Genomic DNA, 24,674 nt, shown 5'->3' on the forward strand with positions numbered 1-24,674 from the left:
TGAAGATCTCCGAAAAAAAATTTCATTTAATTTGATCAAATATTTTCTTTTTTTTTTTTTTTATAGCGGAAAAACATGTTTTTATGAGAGCGCATTAAAGTCAGCCATTATGGAATTTTTAGAACACTCGATGGGAGATAACTCCATGTAAAGCGCCGACACTCCCTCCCCATCTTTATTACTAGCTTTTCTTCCTAAAAATATAACCTTTTGCTCGGTATCATAACAAATTGTTTTTTCGCTGTAAAAAAAAAAAAAATACTTGAAATTAAGTGACATTTTTTTTTTAAGAACTTCATTCCATAACTGATACGTACAATATAACCTTTTTTTTTATATTTTCATTTTTTAATGTCTTGATCAAACTGTACAAGTACCGATATTATATATTTTATATTGACAGAGTACAAAATCGACTACACAATCTAGTGGGGCAGGTAATCTTTTCTGTTCCCCATGACCTTTTCCTCACAAAAGCAACATTGCTAGTCTTCATCTATTATATCATTATTTCCATTAAAGATGCTCGACTGAGCTCCAATCTCAGGTGTCTCCTTGTAAGACATTTACAGCAAGAACTCTGCTTCTACCAAAACTTCAAATAATTTTCCTTTCTGTGCCAAGAACTTCCCCTCTCTGACATGTGTTACCATGGGATTGCTTCCCTGCTAGCTACAAGATGGTTATCTTTTAAATCCAGTGTCAATTAATACCTGTCCCAGACCGTCCTCGGAAGTAACGTTAAAGTTTTTTTGTGTCCTAGTCTAGGGGCAACGGAACGCAGACGCTGCAAACATATTAATTAAAAATAAAGAGTGAAAAAAGAACAGATAAATTTGAAAAAATAAATTTTATTATAAAGAAAAACGAAAATAAAAACGAAAAGTAGAAAGAAAACTAATTACTAAGTTTTTTTTACAATCGTAGCAGTGCAAAGGGGAATAACTCTGTTTTCTAGTTATTTCCCTTTTGTTGTAAGCAATTTTTTTTTTTTTTTAATAGTAATGTTTTTTTATATTTTAGATATGAATGCTTTTTGCTGAAATATAATTCAGAAAAGTCTATATTTACCAGTTGTTGATGCAAGAGATTTTTTTCTCTATATCTTGTTTTTCAGTTCATCTATAATTTAACGATTCGAATTGGCTTGTGATTTCTTCAGTCGGAGTCATAAGATCTGGTCGCCTATGAACGCGTCGTCGCTAGAGAATGTTTTTCTGTTCTATCTTTGGAAAACGTTTTACGGGTTTGTATTACTGTACACATAGATCCGAAAAACTTGTCAAAAAAAACAAATATATAACAAATAAATATTATCAAAGGCAAGATAAGTTACTTTTCTACCAAACTGGATATATTTTTCGTGTTTTTATTCAATGTAACATGTTTATTCAGCTCGAAAAGCATACAGTTTTTACCGATGTATTGGAAAATTCAAAATGGCGCCCGACACTCTCTTTAACACGGTAAGTTCAGGAAAAGATGTTATAAATAGTAAACTAGACAAAATACTGTTAGAAATTCGCTCAATATATGTTACCGTGACATAAGTTGACAGATATTCGGTGTTTTTTAAATAGTATTTTATCTAGTTTATTATTTATAACACCTTTTCCCAAACTTACCATGTTAAAGAGAGTGTCGGGCGCCATTTTGAATTTTCCAATACATTGGTAAACAATGTATGCTTTTCGAGCTGAATAAACATGTTACATTGAATAAAAACACGAAAAATATATCGAGTTTGGTAGAAAAGTAACTTATCTTGCCTTTGATAATATTTATTTGTTATATATTTGTTTTTTGACAACTTTTTCGAATCTATGTGTACAGTAATACAAACCCCGTTTTACATTCGAATTTTTTGAGAAATACTTTTTATTTTATTTTATATAATCTTTTATTGTTATTTCTTTTTAATTAAGTAATTTATTATATTTTATATAATTATATAACTAGCGGGGGTACCCGGCGTTGCCCGAGTGTTTGTTTCTGGGATGGGGGGGGAGAGTTTTAAAAAATGTTATGGTAGGTAAGTAGGAAGGATCAAATCCGGAGTCATGAGTAAAAGTAGGAAAATAAAGTGTGAAAAAAAAAAAAAACATCTGCAACGTTAACAGTTTGGCCACCAAGAAAAGTCCATTCGAGTTATTTGGGGAAAAAAAAAAAAAAACGACTACGGTAGGTCGGCGCGAACGTGAAAATATAATGTGAATTGTCCAGCACGCTAACCACTACGCCACAGAGCACTGCAGCTTAGTTTAGTGATTTTAAATAACTTCACATGAAAGAACTACGAAGCCAAACCGGTGTTCTCTTCTCAACTGTTCCTTGTGAACGATCCCCAAATGGTGTTAAGTGGTGGCAGGGGGAGGAGGAATTTATTAGAGAGAAAATATTTTACCACTTCCATTGATCTTAACCGATTTTGGCCGTGACTTCTCAGCAGAAAAAGTATAGAAATCTAAGATTATCGAGGAATTTGAGAAATAATAAGCGTATAACACACCTCAGATATTGTTCTGCCGTTTGTGCATATTATATTTGCATGAAATATCTTGATTTTTAATCCTATTAAGGTCAAAATCCCACGGGAAAAAATGAGTTCATTTTATTTATATAGAGATAATCTTTTATTGTTATTTCTTTTTAATTAAGTAATTTATTATATTTTATATTACTATATAATATTTTAAGAATTTTTTTGTTATATCTTATTATTTGGATAATTAATATTATCATAATTATTGATTATATTAATAATTATTTTTATTATATTTTATTTCTATTATGTTATTATTTGGATAATTAATGTTATCATTATAATTATTAATTATAATATGTTATTATTTGGATAATTATTATTATAATTATTAATTATAATATGTTATTATTTGGATAATTAATATTATAATTATAAATTATAATATGTTATTATTTGGATAATTAATATTATCATTATAATTATTAATTATATTAATAATTATTTTATTATATTTTATTTTTATTGTGTTATTATTTGGAGAATTATTATTATAATTATTAATTATAATATGTTATTATTTGGATAATTATTATCATTATAGTTATTAATTATGTTAATAATTATTTTTCTTATATTTTATTTTTGATTATATGTTATTATTTGGATAATTAATATTATCATTAATTATATCAATTATTTTTTATCATATTTTATTTTTAATATATTCTTATATAGATAAATAATATTATTATAATTATTAATTAATAATTATTTTTTATTATATTTATTTTTATTATACGTAATTATTTGGATAATTAATATTATCATTATTATTGTTAATTATATTAATAATCATTTTTATATTTTATTTTTGATGATATGTTATTATTTGAATAATTAATATTATAATTATTAATTATATTAATAATTATTTTTTTATTATATTTTATTTTTATTATATACTAGCGAGGGGTACCCGGCGTTGCCCGGGTGTTTTTCGGGGTATGTGAAAAAAAACAGGTGCCGTGAAAAAAAAAAATGAAGCCTTCATGATGCGCAGTTGGAAAATAGTAAAGTGTTAAAAAAAAAACAGGTGCGCATTTTTGATTGAGGTGACGGCGATAGGTATTCAGCAGTTAGCATTTTGTGCGGGACAGTTTTGAATGAGGTGAATAAATCGGTTTGTTTGTTTGTTTGCTTTTAAAAACCCGCTCCCTGTTTATTAGGAGGAGAGAAATGAAAGCTACAGTCTGATATGACGAAGTCGACATTGAACAAACGTTACTTAGTTCTCTTGAGACAACTGGCTTTCGGCCTGTGATTAGAGTCGAGTTTCGCTTTTTTTATACCGAAAACCAAATGTAACGCGTGCCGATGCGGGAAATGTCGAATAATTAACGTTTGAAAAGTAATAAAATTAAATAGACAGGCGAGCTCCGTGGATAACTCTGAGATATTACAATTTATAGATGATATAAAAAGTTTTAAGAAGTTGTGAACCGAGCAAGCGCTTCTCTGAAAGAAGCCTTTTGTGGACATCGACGAAAAGCATACATACATACATCTTCTTCTATATATATAAAAGGCAAAAATCGGTGTGTATGTATGTATGTATGTATGTTTGTTTGTAACGCTAAAACTTTTGAAAGACGGAACCAGAGTTGACAAATTTGGTATCATATTGCACCTTGATCACCCGGATGACAAATATCGAAATTTCACGTCAAACGGACCAGTAGAAAGGGGTCAACTGATCGTTTTTCTCCTATGGGGGGCCCCCCAAAAAACCTGTCATTTTAACGTTATTCAATACGTGTCACGTGACGTGACGTCAGCTCAAACTTTTGACAGACACAACCAAAGTTGACAAATTATGTATCATATTGAACCTTGATCACCCGCATGACAAATATCGAAATTCCACACCAAACGGACCATTAAAAGGGGGTGAACTGATCATTTCTCTCCTAGGGGGGCCCCCCAAAAAACCTGTCATTTTAATGTTAATATTACATAATCCAAAAACGCTTAGTCATGTCACGTGACGTGACGTCAACATCCAGTAATGGCGAACAAATGTAAACAAACACTTTGTTTTACCGATACTTTTGTAATTTCTCTTCTGCTTTGTTCTAGAGATTATTAAACTCCATGACAATGTCTCCAACGTATTTAACTGGTTAAAAATAGTATTTATACAAGAGTTTTAACGAAAAATATCAGGAAAAAATGTACAGGAATAAAAAAAAATTCAGCTTTCAAAATATTCGTCGATAAAAAAACCGATCTTTATATTTACGCTAGCCATTTTGTATATTACCACGTGACCTGCTATCTCTTAAACTGGAGGGGGGGGGGATCCACTTGAATCCAACAAAACCAGTAATTTTTTTTTTCTATTATATATACATCATTTTCTATAAAATTAAGTGTAGACTTTATAATTAAAACAAAAAATGTTATTCATACTAAAAAAAAAAAACGCTTAGTCATGTCACGTGACGTGACGTCAACATCCACTAATGGCGAACAATTGTACCTATTTACTATGCCTCCCCACGGGACAGAGTTAGACACCAGGGTCGTTTTTTAACGTGGAGAAAAGGTACAAAAATAAAAATTGTCTCAGTCGTGGAGGATTTCTCCTCCACCGAAAGAGAACAAGAAATAGAAGTGCAGCATCTGAAGAACAGATACTACACTTTGATCTTGACCAAAAGGCCAAGAATGCGAACAATTGTAAATAACAACTTTTTTCACAAAACCAACACCGTCTTTCTTTTTTTTCTCTCTCTTTCTCTCTCTCACCCACTTACTCTTCCCTCTCTCTCACCCTCTTTCTCTTGACGTCACACCACTGTTAAACTGTGGGGGGGGGGGGAACACATTCCCAGGCATTATCTCCTATAGATGCACATTTTATTAGAAATTCAGCTTTCAAAATATTAGACGATAATAAAAATATAAAACCAACACCCTCTTTCTCTTTTCTCTCTCTCTCACCAACTTACTCTTCTCTCTCTCTCACCCTCTTTCTCTTGACCTCCTACTACTGTTAAACTGTGTGTGTGGGGGGGGGTGAAGAGGCAGCTTGAAAACCAACAAAAACAGTGCACAGTTTCCCAAGCATTTGGGGTGGGAAGGGGGGGAAGAAGCCGAGCGCACAGTTTCGTGTGAGAGAGAGAGAACAATTCTCAACCTATATACTCAACAAATTTTTTATCTACAGATTTGAAAGTTTGTATATAGGGTATTCAGACATATGGAAATATATCTAGCATAATCTATCTATTATATCTATAAAAGTGAAAATGTGTGTGTGTGTGAGGTAGCCAGAGAGAGAGAGAGAGAGAGAGAGAGAGAGAGAGAGACAACAATTCTCAACCTATATATTCAATACATTTTTTATCTACAGATTTGAAAATTTGTATATAGGGTATTCAGACATATGGAAATATATCTAGCATAATCTATCTATTATATCTATAAAAGTGAAAATGTGTGTGTGTGTGTGTGTGTGTGTGCGTAAGAGAGAGAGAGAACAATTCTCAACCTATATACTCAACGTATTTTTATCTACGGATTTTAAACTTTGTATATAGGGTATTCAGACATATAGAAATATATCTAGCATAATCTATACATTATATCTATAAAAGTGAGAATGTGAGTGTGTGAGAGAGAGAGAACAATTCTCAACCTATATATTCAACAAATTTTTTACCTACAGATTTGAAAATTTGTATATTGGGTATTCAGACATATGGAAATATATCTAGCATAATCGATCTATTATATCTATAAAAGTCAGAATGTTTGCGTGTGGTTGTGTGTGTAAGGTTGCGAGAGAGAGAGAACAATTCTCAACCTATCTATTCAATAAATTTGTTATCTACAGATTTGACCATTTGTATATAGGGTATTCAGACATATGGAAATATATCCAGCATAATCTATCTATTATATCCATAAAAGTGAGAATGTGTGCGTGAGAGAGAGAGAGAGAGAGAGAGAGAGAGAGTAAGTACAATTCTCACCCTATATATTCAACATATTTTTTATCTACCGATTAGAAAATTTGTATATAGGGTATTCAGACATATGGAAATATATCTAGCATAATCTATCTATTATATCTAGAAAAGTGAGAATGTGTGTGAAAGAGAGAGAGAGAAGAGAGAGAGAGAGAACATTTCTCAACCTATATATTCAACTAATTTTTATGTACAGATCTGAAAATTTGTATACAGGGTATTCAGACATATGGAAATATATCTAGCATAATCTATTATATCTATAAAAGGTAGAATGTGTGTGTGTGTGTGTGAGTGAGTGAGTGAGTGAGTGAGAGAGAGAGAGAGAGAGAACAATTCTCAACATATATACTCAACAAATTTTGTATCTACAGATTTGATAATTTGTATATAGGGTATTCAGACATATAGAAATATATCTAGCATAACCTATCTATTATATCTATAAAATGACCATGTGTGTGTGTGTGTGTGTGAGAGAGAGAGAGTCAGAGAGAGAGAGAGAACAATTTTCAGCTTGTGTGTGTGTGAGAAAGAGAGAGAGAGAAAGAGAGGAAGGAAAATTCTCACCCTATATATTCAACAAATTTTTTATCTACATATTAGAAAATTTGGATATAGGGTATTCAGACGTATGGAAATATATCTAGCATAATCTATCTATTATATCTATAAAAGTGAGAATGTGTGTGTGAGAGAGAGAGAAAGAGAGAGAGAGAGAGAACAATTCTCAACCTATATATTCAACTAATTTTTTATCTACAGATTTGAAAATGTGTATATTGGGTATTCAGACATATGTAAATATATCTGGCATAATCTATGTATTATATCTATAAAAGTGTGAATGTGAGTGATGGAAAGAGCAAAAAATTCTCAACCTATATAACCTATAAAAGTGAGAATATGTGTGAGAGAGAGAGAGAGAGAGAGAGAACAATTCTCAACCTATATATTCCACACATTTTTGGGCACAGATTTGGAAATTTGTATATAGGGTAGGCAGACATATAGAAATATATCTAGCATAATCTATCTATTATATCTATAAAAGTGAGAACTTGTGTGTGTGTGTGTGTGTGTGAGAGAGAGAGAGAGAACAATTCTTAACCTACATACTCAACAAATTTTTTACCTACAGTTTAGAAAATTTGTATATAGGGTATTCAGACATATGGAAATATATCTAGCATAATCTATCTATTATAACTACAAAAGTTAGAATGTGTGTGTGAGAGAGAGAGAGAGAACAATTCTAAACCTATATATTCAACAAATTTTTTATCTACAGATTTGAAACTTTGTATATAGGGTATTCAGACATATGGAAATATATCTAGCATAATCTATCTATTTTATCTATAAAAGTGAGAATGCGTGTGTGTGAGATAGCGAGAGAGAGAGAGAGAAAAAGAGAGAGATAAAAATTCTCAACCTATACATTCAACAAATTTTTTATCCACAGATTTGAACATTTGTATATAGGGTGTTCAGACATATAGAAATATATCTAGCATAATCTATCTATTATATGTATAAAAGTGAGAATGTGTGTGTGTGTGAGAGAGAGGACAATTGTCAACCTATGTATACAACAAATTTTTTATCTACAGATTTCAAAATTTGTATATTGGGCATTCAGACATATTTCAATATATCTGGCATAATCTGTCTATTATATCTATAAAAGTGAGAATGTGTGTGATAGAGAGAGAGAGAACAATTCTCAACCTATATACTCAACAAATTTTTTATCTACAGATTTGAAAATTTGTATATAGGGTATTCAGACATATGGAAATATATCTAGCATAATCTATTATATCTATAAAAGTGAGAATGTGTGTGTGTGTGTGTGAGAGAGAGAGAGAGAGAACAATTCTCAACCCATATACTCAACAAATTCTTTATCTACAGATTTTAAAATTTGTATATAGAGTATTCATACAAATAGAAATATATCTAGGATAATCTTTCTATTATATCTATAAAAGTGAGAATGTGTGTGTGTGTGAGCGAGAGAGAGAGAGAGAGAGAGAGAGAACAGTTCTCAACCTATACATTCAACAAATTTTTATATATAGGGTATTCAGAAATATCGAAATATATCTAGCATAATCTATTATATCTTTAAAAGTTAGAATGTGTGTGTGTGAGAGATAGAGAGAACAATTCTCAACCTATGCACTCTAAAAATTTTTTATCTACAAATTAGAAAATTTGTATATAGGGTATTCACACATATGGAAATATATCTAGCATAATCTATCTATTATATCTATAAAAGTTAGAATGTGTGTGTGAGGTAGCCAGAGAGAGAGAGAGAGTAAGAACAATTTTCAACCTATATATTCAACAAATATTTGATCTACAGATTAGAAAATTTGTATATAGGGTATTCAGACATATGGAAATATATCTAGCATAATCTATCTATTATATCTCTAAAATTGAGAATGTGTGTGTGAGAGAGAGAGAGAGAACAATTTTCAACCTATATACTCAACAAATTTTTTTATCTACAGATTTGAAAATTTGTATATAGGGTATTCAGACATATGGAAATATATCTAGAGTAATCTATCTATTATATCTATAAAAGTGAGAATGCGTGTGTGTGTGTGAGAGAGAGCGACACAGAACAATTCTCAACCTATATATTCAACAAATTTTTTATGTACAGATCTGAAATATCACATTTGTATAGAAGTAGAAATCTTGATACCTACTCTGATACCTAATAAAAGAAAGGACACTCTTTAGGGCGGATTTTGATTATAACAAGTCACTAATTAGAAATTATAATAAACATTCTAATAATTTAAGAATTTTACCAAAATAAAATTGCATGGTAATCACCCAATTTCTGCCACAAAATTTTGATTGGCAGAACCCATAAACATAAAATATATATTTTCTAATTTCATCTTTTTTTTTTCTTTTTACATAATCTGGTTTGATGTTTTCCCAAATATTCAAATCACTATATTTTGCTGCTTAATATCAAATACAGCAACTGAGTTATTTTTATGCATCAAACAATTACATTTTCTCATTCATCCAAACTAATCACTGAACATCAATTTCATATTTTCTTCACTAAAATATTACTGTGCTTGATGTCATCAAGTGGAGCGGATCATTTTTTTTTCATTTGTTCACACATTTTTCCAATTTATATATATTTTAAAGATTCTTAGCCTATGTCATTGCATACCAATCTGTTTATTAAAAGTTAAGGTTCACTGTAAACACATATGTTACACCAAAATAAAAACGCTTCAGATAATGTCTTGATATTCAATTCAGTTTCTCACATGACATCTTATGAAGTTAGTAGAAATGTTACAGACTTTTGAATCTCAAACACTTTCAATACTGTGCACTGATATTTTCTTTTTTGCAATATAAGCACATTCATGATTTTTTTTACAAACGTTAAAAACTTTCACATTGTGTAGCAATATACTGAAACAATTATAAAAATATTTGTTTTTATTTTGAATGATGCAGGGCATCTGAAGAGAGATTTTTCTAACAAAATGAAAGTATAATTTTTAGCAATAGGTATCTAGGAAAAGGCCACTACATATGTTATAAGTTCCAAATTTCCACAACCTGGCCAATACTGGTACATGCTAGCAAATTTAGATTTGCAATTACAAAATATGATTCTAATTTTTTCCTTTGCTCTTTATTCTAACACTACACTAAGTTTACTGTGTTATTTCGCTACAGTTGATATTGTGTAGAACAATAAGAAAATCATAGTGAACAATGCATTCAACAAAATTTCACACACATTTCTAGATACCTATATCTAATAAGTTCAAAAGAAAGGACACACTTAGGGAGGTATTTTGGTGGTCAAGTCACTAAAAAGAGATTAGCTGGTTTCCCGGCATAGCCCAGGATATAATAAAGATTGACTGAAATACATGTTCTAGCTGGTTTCTAGGCGTTGCCAGGGATGTAATATAGACACATTATGTTGTATATTACCTGTTCTCTTCTCCCTAAGGTAAAACAATTTCATATACATGCTGTAAATTACCTATGCTAGGGATAAAACATGAACAATATCAGTCCTAGGGTAGATAAAACAAATAATACATAGAGATGAAAGATTCCTCTCCCCTAAGAATCAAACATATGTTCAATATCTGCTTTTGTTTTTTCATTGTTTATACGGTCCCGAGCAACGCCGGGTAGCCCTGCTAGTCTATATATATAAAAGGCAAAATGTGTGTGACCATTTCGTGTATGTCTTCAAAAGGCTTTTCTCGCACACGCTCCCGGGGTCGTTACTATCGCCTAAAACTGTGTATATAGGTTCTAGATAATAATATGTAGGATTTGGAAACACATGTAGCTTATAGATTTATTTATGTCGACTTTTACAAAATTATTGCTAGTTTGGCTTCTCGCGTGTTGATTGGGCTTTTTAGTATAAATAAACTGAAACTAAATTCAAACGGACGTTCTAGGCATTGCGTCGGGGAAAAACGTCCAGCGTGACTCTCTATTTGACCTTCTTAATTAGGTCAAATGGAAGCAGCAGAGTTAACTTTTATTGCGCACACCTGTTTTTATAGTTAAATAAATAATTTCAAACATGTTTAACGTTGTCTGTCGCCGTGGCTCAATGATTAATGTAGCACGTTTTTTTTTTTTTTTGTTTTTTTTTTCACACATTAATTTCCAACTCAAGGGTACGGGTTGGATTCTCATACTCACCTAACAAAACATTTTTTTTATTATTATTTACCCCCCCCCCCGGAGTTTTGATTTACCTCAAGACACCCGGGCATCGCCGGGTACCCCCCGCTAGTACATACATACATACATTTTCGCTTTTATATATATAGATTATATGGATAATTAATATCATTATAATTATTAATTAATAATTATTTTTATTACATTTTATTTTTATTATACGTTATTACTTGGATAATTAATATTATAATTATTAATTATATTAATAATAATTTTTATTATATTTTATTTTTGATTATATGCTATTATTTAAATAATAAATATTATAATTATTAATTATATTAATTATTTTATTATATTTTATTTTTATTATACGTTATTATTTGAATAATTAATATTATAATTATTAATTATATTAATAATTATTTTTTATTTTATTTTTATTATATATTATATGGATAATTATTAATTAATAATTATTTTTATTATACGTTATTATTTGGACAATTAATATTATTATAATTATTAATTATATAAATAATAATTTTTATTATTTTTATTATGTTATTTGGATAGTTAATATTATCATTATGATTATTAATTCAATTAATAATTATTTTATTATATTTTATTTTTATCATATTTTATTTCGATAATTATTATCATAATTATTAATTATATTAATAATTATTTTTATTATATTTATTTTTATAATATGTTATTATTTGGATAATTAATATTATAATTATTAATTATATTAATAATCATTTTTATTATATTTTATTTTTGATTATATGTTATTTGAATAATAAATATTATAATTATATTAATTATTTTTATTTTATTTTATTATACGTTATTATTTGAATAATTTATATTATAATTATTAATTATATTAATAATTATTTTTATTATATTAATAATTTTTATTTTTATCATGTTATTTGGATAATTAATATTATCATTATGATTATTAATTATAATGATAATTATTTTATTATATGTTATTTTTATTATATTTTATTTCGATAATTAATATCATAATTAATTATATTAATTATTTTTATTATATTTATTTTTGATTATATGTTATTATTTGAATAATTAATATTATAATTATTAATTATATTAATAATTATTTTTTATTATATTTTATTTTTATTATACGTTATTAGTTGGATAATTAATATTATCTTTTGTGTAATGAATCATAATTTCTTCATATCATAAGAGGAAAATATGTCCTATGACAGTAACTAAATGTTTGGTATTCCATTCAGCATTTTTAATCCTCTAATAACATTCTTCATCATTTTATTGACAATTATCCATCTCATGAACCTGCTTTTAGCATTGATAAGCTGTGACTAATTATTAAAAAAAAAAAAAAATTTATTCCAAACAGAAATATTGGTAAAATGGAGACCTTTTTTAAATACTCCTTCTAACATGTGCATATGCTTCTCTTTCAGGGAGAGATGATCGATCGAATAGAGTACAACGTCGAAGCTGCCGTTGACTACATAGAAACTGCGAAAGTGGACACAAAGAAGGCGGTAAAGTACCAGAGTAAAGCCAGACAGGTAAGTGACACATTGGCCACATTCCATATTTTTGGTAAATGGTTACGACCCGTCCCACCTTCTCGGCCAGGGTGACGGTTGAATTGCTTACTAACGATGTTGAAATCGTTAACCAAACTAATCACACCTTCTGGATGACACCCCCGGGTTTTCTCTTTTTGGTATTTCTTTTTCTTTTTTTTTTTTCTTTTTTTTTTTTAAACTTGCTGCGTTTAAATAAAAAAAAATTCAGTTCTCATAAGTAAGATGCCGGAAGTGGACTCGGTTTATCTAAATATGAAACGGAAGTCACTAAACATGAAACGAAATTAATATTTTTTTTTTTTTTTTTTTTATAAACACTAACTTTTCATACATTTTTTAAAGGACAAAATTCTGTGGCAGACATAAATATATTATTTCAAAAAGACACCATTTATAGAAATGTAAATAATAAAAAATTCTCATTAATTTATTTTATTTATTTATTTATTTTTTCCTGATAGCACAAGTGTCAAAGCAAAAAATAAAATTGGGTTTGTATTACTGTACACATAGATTCGAAAAAGTTGTCAAAAAAACAAAAATATAACAAATAAATGTTACCAAAGGCAAGATAAGTTACTTTTCTACCTAACTGGATATGTTTTTAGTGTTTTTATTTCATGTACCATGTTTATTCAGCTTGAAAAACAGTGTTTACCAATGTATTGGAAAATTAAAAATGGCGCCCGACTCTCTTTTCGATACAGTAAGTTTGGGAAAATGAGTTAAAAATAAAATCTATACAAAATACTGTTAAAAATCCACCGAGTCCACTTTTGATATTTAGGTAAACTGAGTCCACTTCTGGCATCTTAACTTCGCCTACTGAATTTTTGGATTTAACTCTCGCTGCTACTTGTGAAATAATAATTTGCCTGAAGACGACTAAAACTTGTGTGAGACTTGCTATCAAACTAATATTGAAATTAAGGATTCTTAAGCTTTGTTGTGTGTTGTGTTGGAATATATTTAAAAAAAAAAGGGGGGTACTTGTCCAGTTTACAACCGAATCTCCAGCAATTTCCATTGGCATCTTCCTGCAGGTTAGGCAAGCAGTCAAAAGATGCCGAATCGAAGACAACAAGATGATTACTTCAAAACGTGACATACCCCAACATCGTCCCTCACCCCCGGCCCTGTCTCCATATTACAGACGATATTTTATTTAGAAAGTCGTTTTTTAACATGGAGAAGGAAGGAGGGTTACCATTGAAAGTGATTTTCGGTACAAAACATCTTTATTGATTTAATGATTTTCCACGCTTTGGACTTATCGGATTCTGACACCTGATTGGATGATCGCTTCGGCATATTTCGGTTGCTTACGTAACCTACTAGAAGTTGTCGGAGATTGGGTTATCAACTGGATATGTAAAAAAAAAATTGTTTCAGAATACGATCATATGCCTGGTTCTTCTAAAATCTGCTATTAAACAAGCGAGGTGAGGTTAGGGTTCCAATTCACCTGATGTCAAAGATGGTTTTTCCCATCATAAAGATTTGCAAGACTTTCTTGCATCTCTTGTGAAAATGTTTTTTGTTTTTCTCTCTTTTACTGTTGTTTCACGTCAAACAAGGCACAAGAGACTCGACTGTCTAGATGGAGAATAATTGTCGATCATTTGAGCCATCCATACTTGTTTCCAAAGTAATTTCAAAAGTGCTTTGGATGCTGCATCACATAGTCTGATCGTGTGACTGTTTGCCAATTTAGTTGTGAAATGATTGGTTTGAAGAACGGCATTTAGTAAAGTTAAAATACCACAGGGCTTCTCGACTGACTGTAACAATACTAAAGAAAAAAGTTAGCCATGTCTGGAAGTTGAATATTGAAAATTATCACCATCTTACAAGGAAAACGTTAAAATATGAATCGACTTTATTCAAAGAAACACTGGAACATAGAAATAGCAATTCTACCAAATAACACTGTCTCCAATATCGTCAGTTGCTGTACCTACTGCTCCGCTCGTCTTTATAGCGAGAAGTTGAAAAGGGTGTATTGCCAATTCCGTTAATGATGCGAGTGCAAAATTGTCAACACCAGTCGCATTGCATCCATTGGATATTTGGTAGGTGACCCTGTAAAGAGAGCCATTCGATGGGTTGCACACATGCAAATTAATTCCAATTGAGAAATGCGAGCCATTGTCCATTGAAATGCATAATTTGATCAGAAATATGTGAGAGGATATCGGTCAAAAGATTTGAAACAACAGACAATGGGAAATATTAAGCATTCCAGAATGAAAGAATATTTATATAAATTGACATCAGAAAGCGAACAAGGTCAGAGAGAGGAGAGTCGGACAGAGTAAGGACAAACTGACACATTTTCTTCACTGCCAAGCAGCCACGCCCCCATCATGCGTCTTCACTGATGTCACAACTGTCATACTGAAATCAAAATCTTATATGCCCCACACTATCAATCTAACTCCAGTCCCTGTCCCATCACCACAGTGTCGTATTACTGTGCTTGTTTTACAAGTGTTTTGATGGAATATGCTCTGACAAATTCTTATGCCCTCTCTGTTGGATGTTTGGCAGATGACTCTGTGAAAAGAGGCATTCGATGGGTTGCACACATGCAAATTAATTCCATTTGAGAAATGCGAGCCTCTCCACCATTGTCTATTGAAATGCATAATTTGGCCAGAAATATGCGAGAAAAATATCAGTTTAGGAAGTAGAACAATAGACAATGGGAAATATTAAACATTCCAGGATGAAAGAACGTTTACATAAATCGACACAACAGAAAGTGAATAGTACACAGAGAGTTGGTCACAGAGCGAGGACAAGCTACCAAAACATCCGCACCACACTCCTGACACGACTTCACTGATGTGAACACTCGTCATACTAAATCGGAAAACGTTGTCATTGGGAATAAACAAAATATTTTTATAAATCAGCTGTGTTGTGTTTTATTTGCTGCCAGGTGTATATATTGTAGACAGTGACAAAAATCGATTTAGAAATTATGTAGACTGAAAAGCACATTTGAACGACCGACTGCAGCAAATATATTACACATATAAGTGGCTGACCATTAGGAAGAGTAACCCTATCCTGACTTTTCGCCAATTTAGTTGTGAAAGGAATGGTTTGAGGCACAGCAGAAAAAAAAAATTTACTATTGTTAACCAATCGGTGGTTGAGAAGGTTAATTATTAAAGGAAAGAACCTTAGTCTTAGCAGCAGCAAATGTGACCATCCGTTTATATCTTTAATCCATTACAGATCAGGTCTTCCTCTAAGGTTTCAGCCTTTTTCCTCTCTTGTCTGTTATAGAACATGGTGTCATCAGTAGGGCTATGACAACAGCATATTCTTTTCATTGTTTTGACTCTCTAGTATATATCCGATACAGCTAGACACAATTAATCAACCGAGAACCACATCACTCTACATAAAAATCATATGAGATATCAATGGATATATACCTGAGAATCAAAACAAGGAAAAGAATATGCTGTTGTCATAGCCCTATCATCAGCAAAGATACCCATCTCGGAGACAATTTTATCAGAGAGGTCATTTGTGAATATCAACAATAATAAAGGTCTAACGATCGCCACCTCAGGTAGACCCGCATTTATATCATATTGTTTTGACGTACGACCGTCGAGGACAAACTGGATTTTTCTCCTATTTTAAAAAAGATTTGATTATGTTAGGTATCTGTCCAGTAATACCACATGATTTAATTTTCATGAGAAAACCATCGTGCCATACCCTATCAAAGACCTTAAATATATCTAGAGCTACTGCCCTAGCCTCCCTTACCTTATCCAGTGCATGTTCAGAGACTACAAGATATTCCAATCCGCAAATCGATGCTTTGTTGCAATCAAGAAATTTCTCTGCAGCATCAACATAGAGGATAACAGATGGGGATTATGAAAAAACGATTTCTGCATTTTAGTGGCATAAAGAAAACACTATGTAGATAATGTTGTCGTATGCAGTTTATTGTCGTAGAATTTTTATCTATTATTATATAAAAAGAACTTTGTATGTGTGTGAGTTCGTTCCCTTTGGACTCCAAAATAACTGGGCCGTTGTTTTATAAAATTTCACACAAAGGTACTTTACCTACTTGGCAGTGTTCTTAGATAGGTTTCGTATCGGAATGTCTTCGTTATGTCTCAGTAATCAAAATAATCCGATGAAAAAAGGAACAGGCGATTTTGACCAAAGTTAACACCTTACACAGCCTAGCATCACAAGTGCATTTGAGAAGATTTATCACCACACAAGCCGAAAGGACCGAGATATAAAATCAACAGTAGTTTTTTTTTTATATGACAAGGCAACGTTCAAAATGAATGTTTCTGTTTAGAGCACAATTGAAGCATAATACTTGGCACTTACATTTTAAACTTTAGTTCAAGCTGTTATATATAAAATAATTTTATAAGATCAACAATAGATCTTCTACGGTGCAATGTAGGCTACAATGTATTATGATTTTTTCGTAAATTTAGATGGTCTACCCAATTTCATCTCGCATATCCAAACCCGGGTATTTCTGAGCCCTCAGAAAAAAAAAAAAAAAAACTTTTAATGGATTCTTTGAATGAGCAAAACAAGAACTTTTACCATTTTTGGTCGAGAGGTACTACATGGTGTTTGTGCAAATGTACGCAAGACAAAAACCACATCATTCGACCCCCCCTACACCTCTAAAATCTGATAAAATCACGCAGAAGATATAATTTCTGAGCAAATCTGATGCTCAGCTCAAAACACGAGTTAATTTTTAGAGTCAATATCATGTTCCAAATAGCAAAGATAACAAAATACTAAGATCCAATATATGACATGAAAAGAAATTGGAATCTTAGGAAGATCTTTATTGTTAACTATAGGAACAACTGGATACAAAAAATAATTAAAAAAATTACAAATATAACCGGTGAATGTTGAGTTCGCGTGACGAGGCTTCTGTCTTGAACACAGCAAGGTAAATATGGTTCTTAACGTCAAGACGTGTTTTAGACTTCAGTTCGCATTGTCACCAGGTCAGAAAATACCCAAAGGCATGTTGTAATAAATTTTTTTTTTTTGATGATGAGCATTATTGATGTATTCGTGCTAAATAGAGGATACGCATCCTGAACCGACAACCGGATGCTGGAGAGGTCTTTTGTTACGGCCAGTTTATATTGCTTTCATGAAACCTTGAACGCAGCAAACTCATCTGTTCCATCTTCAGTACGTTCATTTTCAGTGTTGAAAGCATCTGTTCATTTTTAATTATATTTTTCCGGGAAGGCACATGACCCCTTTAGAGGGCCATGAGCCTCAAGTTGAGAAACCCTGCCCTAGGCACTTTCTCCTTCAGGGAGAGCCAGTTCAACCTGCTTAGGGTGAGTGCTGCTGGCTTTTTTTTTTTTTTTTTTTTGCATTGGATTAATAATTATCTTGTGCCCGTATATGTGTATGAAAAAGATGTTTTTCTGTGAATGATATATATGGATGTATGTATATTTCTGTGAATGACATATGGATGTGTGTATATTTCTTTGAATGACATATATGGACGTGTGTATATTTCTATGAATGACATATATGGATGTGTGTATATTTCCGTTAATGACATATATGGACGTATGTATATTTCCATTAATGACATATATGGACGTATGCATATATCTGTGAATGACATATATGGACATATGTATATTTCTGTGAATGACATATATGGACATATGTATATTTCTGTTAATGACATATATGGACGTATGTATATTTCCATTAATGACATATATGGACGTATGCATATATCTGTGAATGACATATATGGACATATGTATATTTCTGTTAATGACATATATGGACGTATGTATATTTCCGTTAATGACATATATGGACGTATGTATATTTCCGTTAATGACATATATGGACGTATGTATATTTCCGTTAATGACATATATGGACGTATGTATATTTCTGTTAATGACATATATGGACGTATGCATATTTCTGTGAATGACATAGGGAGGTATGTATATATATTTCTGTGAATGCTATATATTGACGTATGTATATTTCTGTGAATGACATATGGATGTGTCTATATTTCTGTGAATGACATATAGATGTGTCTATATTTCTGTGAATGACATATGGATGTGTCTATATTTCTGTGAATGACATATAGATGTGTCTATATTTCTGTGAATGGCATATGGATGTGTCTATATTTCTGTGAATGGCATATGGATGTGTCTATATTTCTGTGAATGACTTATATGGACATATGTATATCTTTTTGTTGTGAAAGACAGAAATCTCAAGTTTTTTGTCTACTCTGCCTAACCTCAGGCTGGCATTGGTGGATTTGGAGTTGGGTTGGTGAATGAATTTATCAATTCTGTGACGGGTTAGCGTTTTTGGTGCTTTTCTTCAGTTTCCCTTTCTCACTGCATGTTTCACTTGGAAATTTGTCGCTTTTTTTCTTTTTTTCTTCCTTTTTTTTTTCTTTTTTTTTTAAATTCTTTTTGCACGTTTGCAGGCATTTTTTCTTTCATAAACATTTCTGGAACTTCCATTTTTTTTTTTTTTTCCTGTGTGGACTAAATGCATTTACAGGATGATAAATAAAATGGAACAAGAACAAATATTCTTAGAGTGACCGCCATTCAACCCATATACATACTAATGAAACTGTTATTTCAAAGTTAGGTGTAACTAGCAGGGTTACATAGCATTGCCCGGGACAAAAGTATAACACATTCCTTCAATCTCAAACTTCTATCTCTCCTCTCCTTACCTCCTCCATTTTCACCCTTTAATAAAACGTGTATATATATATATATATATATATATATATATATATATATATATACGTTTTATTTTTTATTACGGTATCTTTCTGTTAAGCTACATTATTGTTTCAGCTACCTGGCCGTTTTTTTTGGCCGTCTGTAACTTCCTCAGACTTTTACAGAAATGTTTGTTATTATGGGATGAAAGAGTGAATAATGTCAGGGGAGGAGTGGGAGAAGAGCAGAAAAAAGAGGAAGGGAACAAGGGGGAAAAGGTGGGAGAGGGGTGCTTGGTGTGTCGGTAATGTTTTAGTTTTGGAGTTTAAAGACCTTGTGGGGGAGGGTTTGGGAAGTTAATTTCTGGTGTGGCTGAGGGCATAGGGATACATGGAGGGGGAAGGGGGATATGTGTGGGTAGGAGGAGGGGGGTTACTTTAAAATTCGAGTCTTAATGTTAAAGTTGGTGAGATGATTTCTTGATAAGTATGTCTTGACCTGTTGGGTGTTCGCTTAGGTTTGGAGGCGGGGGGGGGGAATGATTTGTTATTTTATTTGGTTTTTATTTGTTGTTAATTGCTTGGAGAGGGTTAGCTAGCGCCCGTGCGAGCACACACATGTGCACGTACACACATATACTTAAAGAAACGTTCACATGTACACATACATCTATAGTGCCAGTAATAATTTATTTTTTAAGGGATCATCAGTTGTTTACCATGAAATACTGTTTCGGAGATTTATATGTATATATTGGCAAAACCCAAAAACAATAAGCAGGAATAACTTCATATTTGTATTCTTTCAGATGTTACACGTGTTTCGACATAAACCAGACAATTTAAAATTTTATGTTATTTATAAACATTTCATAGTGAACACCTCATCAGATATGTTTGAAAAAGTCCAAAGTTTTTACGTATTGACACATTTTCATTCTGCTATAACTACATTGGGCAGTGAGTATCGCACCCCCGTGCTTTTAATAAGTCTACCATTGGTGTTGAAGACATTTCTTTGGGCTCTATTTTTATATATATATATATTTTCATTGTGCACACATATATATATATATATGTGTGTGTGTGATGAAAATGTTATTTCAAAAGTGTAACATATACCTATTAAAACTTCTTTCCCCCTCCGTCTCTCCACCTTCTTCTGTACTCAGCCCATTCCTCTCTCTGGTCATACACATACATAGACAATTCATTGTTTTAAACAAACAACAACTCACCTTTTCCCCTTTTTCCTTCTTCCCATTTTCCCCTTTCTTTTTCTATCTCCCCCCACTTCCTGACTGGTTTTCCTAACTTAAAATGTACCAAACATCAATACTGTAACCCTTTTCTCTCTCTCCCATTGCAAAACTCATGTTCTGCAGGACAGGGAACAAAAACGATAAAATCCACTATAAAACAACCAAACCAAACACAACAAACTAGCGATTGAAGAATAAAAAAACTTCTACAAAAGAACTGGATGCAACATGAATACTATTTGCAAAATAAATGGATTCGGCATTAAATAACCCGAAAAGGGGCTGATATGTCATAAATACGTTATAATCATGTTGACACACCGGTTCCCATTAAATCACCAAAGTTAAGCAATGTTGAGCCTGGTCGGTACTAAATGGGTGACCATTTGGTAATGCTAGCTGCTGTATACGTGCTCAGAGTTTGGAGTTTCCTGTTTTTCTATATTTCCTGCCGCTCAGGTGGAGTTCAAGCAATGTGGATTTTTTCATGGAAATTCTTGCAGGTGTGAAACATGTAATTTGCTTGCAACTGTACATGAAGAGAGGGAGCAAATAGGGTGCTACTTTAGTTTGATATTACCAACAGAAAAGATCGCTACATGGTACAAATTTTCTTTTACGTTTCTGAATTTTTTGAGATGAGGATTGGTTTGTCGTATTTGGATTCGTCGGACTACTGTTCTCATCTTGAGTGTCGCTTTCACAACGTTTCGGTTGATGTAACCTCCAATACTAAATGTTGTTTAATTTTGGTGATCTAATGATATGCCTTTCTTCATACAGGGTCCTGGATATGACCTTAAGCTATATCCAATGGTGAGGCCCCAGCTTGCGGACTTTGGGGAGTGTGGAGCCACCCTTTAATTGCCACCCTCCTGGCCTTGATAAGTGGTGATTCCTTTGTAAAAAAAAAAAAAGAAAAAAAAAAGCTTTCTACTCAAATAGCTTTTTTTCCCTTAAGAGAACTAGACTTTAGAATGCTTTTTCTGCTACCTACTCCCCTTACTGTACTGATATGCAAAAGTTTAAATGTAATGGAAACAAGCATCTTGTTAATCTTTCCTGGACATGGTCACAAATAGTAGCCCCTTACGTTCAAGTCGTGATATGCCTTGTTTGGGGTCCCAACTATGGGTTAAATAGAAATCGACTTGAAAACAACAAATATATTCTATTAAAACCAATCCTACATACAGCACTTGGTATTCTCAAAGAGTCACCCGTCTGGTTCTGGCCAGGTTCAACGTTGCTTAACAAGAACTGAAAAGATTTGAGATTCCGAGTACATTTTATGAATTCAAAATAAAATGAATTTTATTTTGAATTCATTGAACTACTGTTTTTATGTTGAGTGTGTTTTTCACAACGTTTTAGTCAATGTAACCTCCAATCTTCTTTAGGTGTATCTTATCGAACTCTGGAATGTTTCTGTCGAACTCGGGAATTTGGACGGAGTTTCTCAGTGTGGCTACCGAAAAATGCAATTGTGAATTATTAGGGACCTCTATCCAGTCATGGCTGACAGAACAAGAACATTCTACCCCTGTGAAGTAAACAAAAGTGTTCTGTTCGAAATTCCGTCCAAATTCCGGAGTTCAGCAGAAACATTCCGGAGTTCGACAAGATACACCTGAAGAAAGTCAGAGGTTACATCAACCGAGACTTTGCGAAAAATCACATTCAAGATGAAAACAGTAGTCCGATGAATCCAAATAAAACGAATTTGACAGCTGACCATGTGAGAATACCAAGTGCTGTATGCAGGAAGGCATATTGTTAGATCACCAAAATTAAACAACATTTGAACCTGGTCAGTATCAGATGGGTGACCATTTGGGAATACCAAGTGCTGTATGCAGGAAGGCATATTGTTAGATCACCAAAATTAAACAACATTGAACCTGGTCAGTATCAGATGGGTGACCATTTGGGAATACCAAGTGCTGTATGCAGGAAGGCATATTGTTAGATCACCAAAATTAAACATTGAACCTGGTCAGTATCAGATGGGTGACCATTTGGGAATACCAAGTGCTGTATGCAGGAAGGCATATTGTTAGATCACCAAAATTAAACATTGAACCTGGTCAGTATCAGATGGGTGACCATTTGGGAATACCAAGTGCTGTATGCAGGAAAGCATATTGTTAGATCACCAAAATTAAACATTGAACCTGGTCAGTATCAGATGGGTGACCATTTGGGAATACCAAGTGCTGTATGCAGGAAGGCATATTGTTAGATCACCAAAATTAAACATTGAACCTGGTCAGTATCAGATGGGTGACCATTTGGGAATACCAAGTGCTGTATGCAGGAAGGCATATTGTTAGATCACCAAAATTAAACATTGAACCTGGTCAGTATCAGATGGGTGACCATTTGGGAATACCAAGTGCTGTATGCAGGAAGGCATATTGTTAGATCACCAAAATTAAACAACATTGAACCTGGTCAGTATCAGATGGGTGACCATTTGGGAATACCAGGTGCTGTATGCAGGAAGGCATATTGTTAGATCACCAAAATTAAACCACATTTGAACCTGGTCAGTATCAGATGGGTGACCATTTGGGAATACCAGGTGCTGTATGCAGGAAGGCATATTGTTAGATCACCAAAATTAAACAACATTGAACCTGGTCAGTATCAGATGGGTGACCATTTGGGAATACCAAGTGCTGTATGCAGGAAGGCATATTGTTAGATCACCAAAATTAAACCACATTTGAACCTGGTCAGTATCAGATGGGTGACCATTTGGGAATACCAGGTGCTGTATGCAGGAAGGCATATTGTTAGATCACCAAAATTAAACAACATTTGAACCTGGTCAGTATCAGATGGGTGACCATTTGGGAATACCAGGTGCTGTATGCAGGAAGGCATATTGTTAGATCACCAAAATTAAACAACATTGAACCTGGTCAGTATCAGATGGGTGACCATTTGGGAATACAAGGTGCTGTATGCAGGAAGGCATATTGTTAGATCACCAAAATTAAACAACATTGAACCTGGTCAGTATCAGATGGGTGACCATTTGGGAATACCAGGTGCTGTATGCAGGAAGGCATATTGTTAGATCACCAAAATTAAACCACATTTGAACCTGGTCAGTATCAGATGGGTGACCATTTGGGAATACCAGGTGCTGTATGCAGGAAGGCATATTGTTAGATCACCAAAATTAAACCACATTTGAACCTGGTCAGTATCAGATGGGTGACCATTTGGGAATACCAGGTGCTGTATGCAGGAAGGCATATTGTTAGATCACCAAAATTAAACAACATTGAACCTGGTCAGTATCAGATGGGTGACCATTTGGGAATACCAAGTGCTGTATGCAGGAAGGCATATTGTTAGATCACCAAAATTAAACCACATTTGAACCTGGTCAGTATCAGATGGGTGACCATTTGGGAATACCAGGTGCTGTATGCAGGAAGGCATATTGTTAGATCACCAAAATTAAACAACATTTGAACCTGGTCAGTATCAGATGGGTGACCATTTGGGAATACCAGGTGCTGTATGTAGAAGGGCATCGACACCTTCGTGCAATTTAGGGAAATTAAACACCTATAAATGCCAAATGCGTGCATAACAGTAAAGCCACCGGAGAGTGTTCTAATAACCAGGAATCCTGAATGTTGCATATCGCTAGTTGATCGCGTTTTTTTAATTCTCCAGTCAGAGCTCAACTTTAAGAATCTGAAAGGGGATTATAATTATAAATAGTAATATCTAATTTTATACCAACAGACACTATTGTTTTATACTTATGCA

The 24,674-nt window shown here is 32.6% G+C and overlaps 1 protein-coding gene and 1 pseudogene across 1 annotated transcript in view; one reads left to right on the top strand and one right to left on the bottom strand.

Moving 5' to 3' along the window:
- LOC145270567 (syntaxin-like) overlaps window positions 1–24,674 on the top strand; it is a 619,650-nt gene that overhangs the window by 545,859 nt on the left and 49,117 nt on the right. Inside the window, exon 9 of the mRNA XM_080126202.1 lies at window positions 12,711–12,821. Coding sequence (XP_079982328.1) covers window positions 12,711–12,821 — 111 coding nt within the window. The remainder of the gene's footprint in view (window positions 1–12,710; window positions 12,822–24,674) is intronic.
- LOC145271812 (U2 spliceosomal RNA) lies at window positions 5,086–5,219 on the bottom strand (annotated as a pseudogene).

Source organism: Euprymna scolopes, chromosome 46 (assembly GCF_053919585.1).
Source record: "Euprymna scolopes isolate OS-2025 chromosome 46, ASM5391958v1, whole genome shotgun sequence".
Classification (NCBI taxonomy): domain Eukaryota; kingdom Metazoa; phylum Mollusca; class Cephalopoda; order Sepiida; family Sepiolidae; genus Euprymna; species Euprymna scolopes.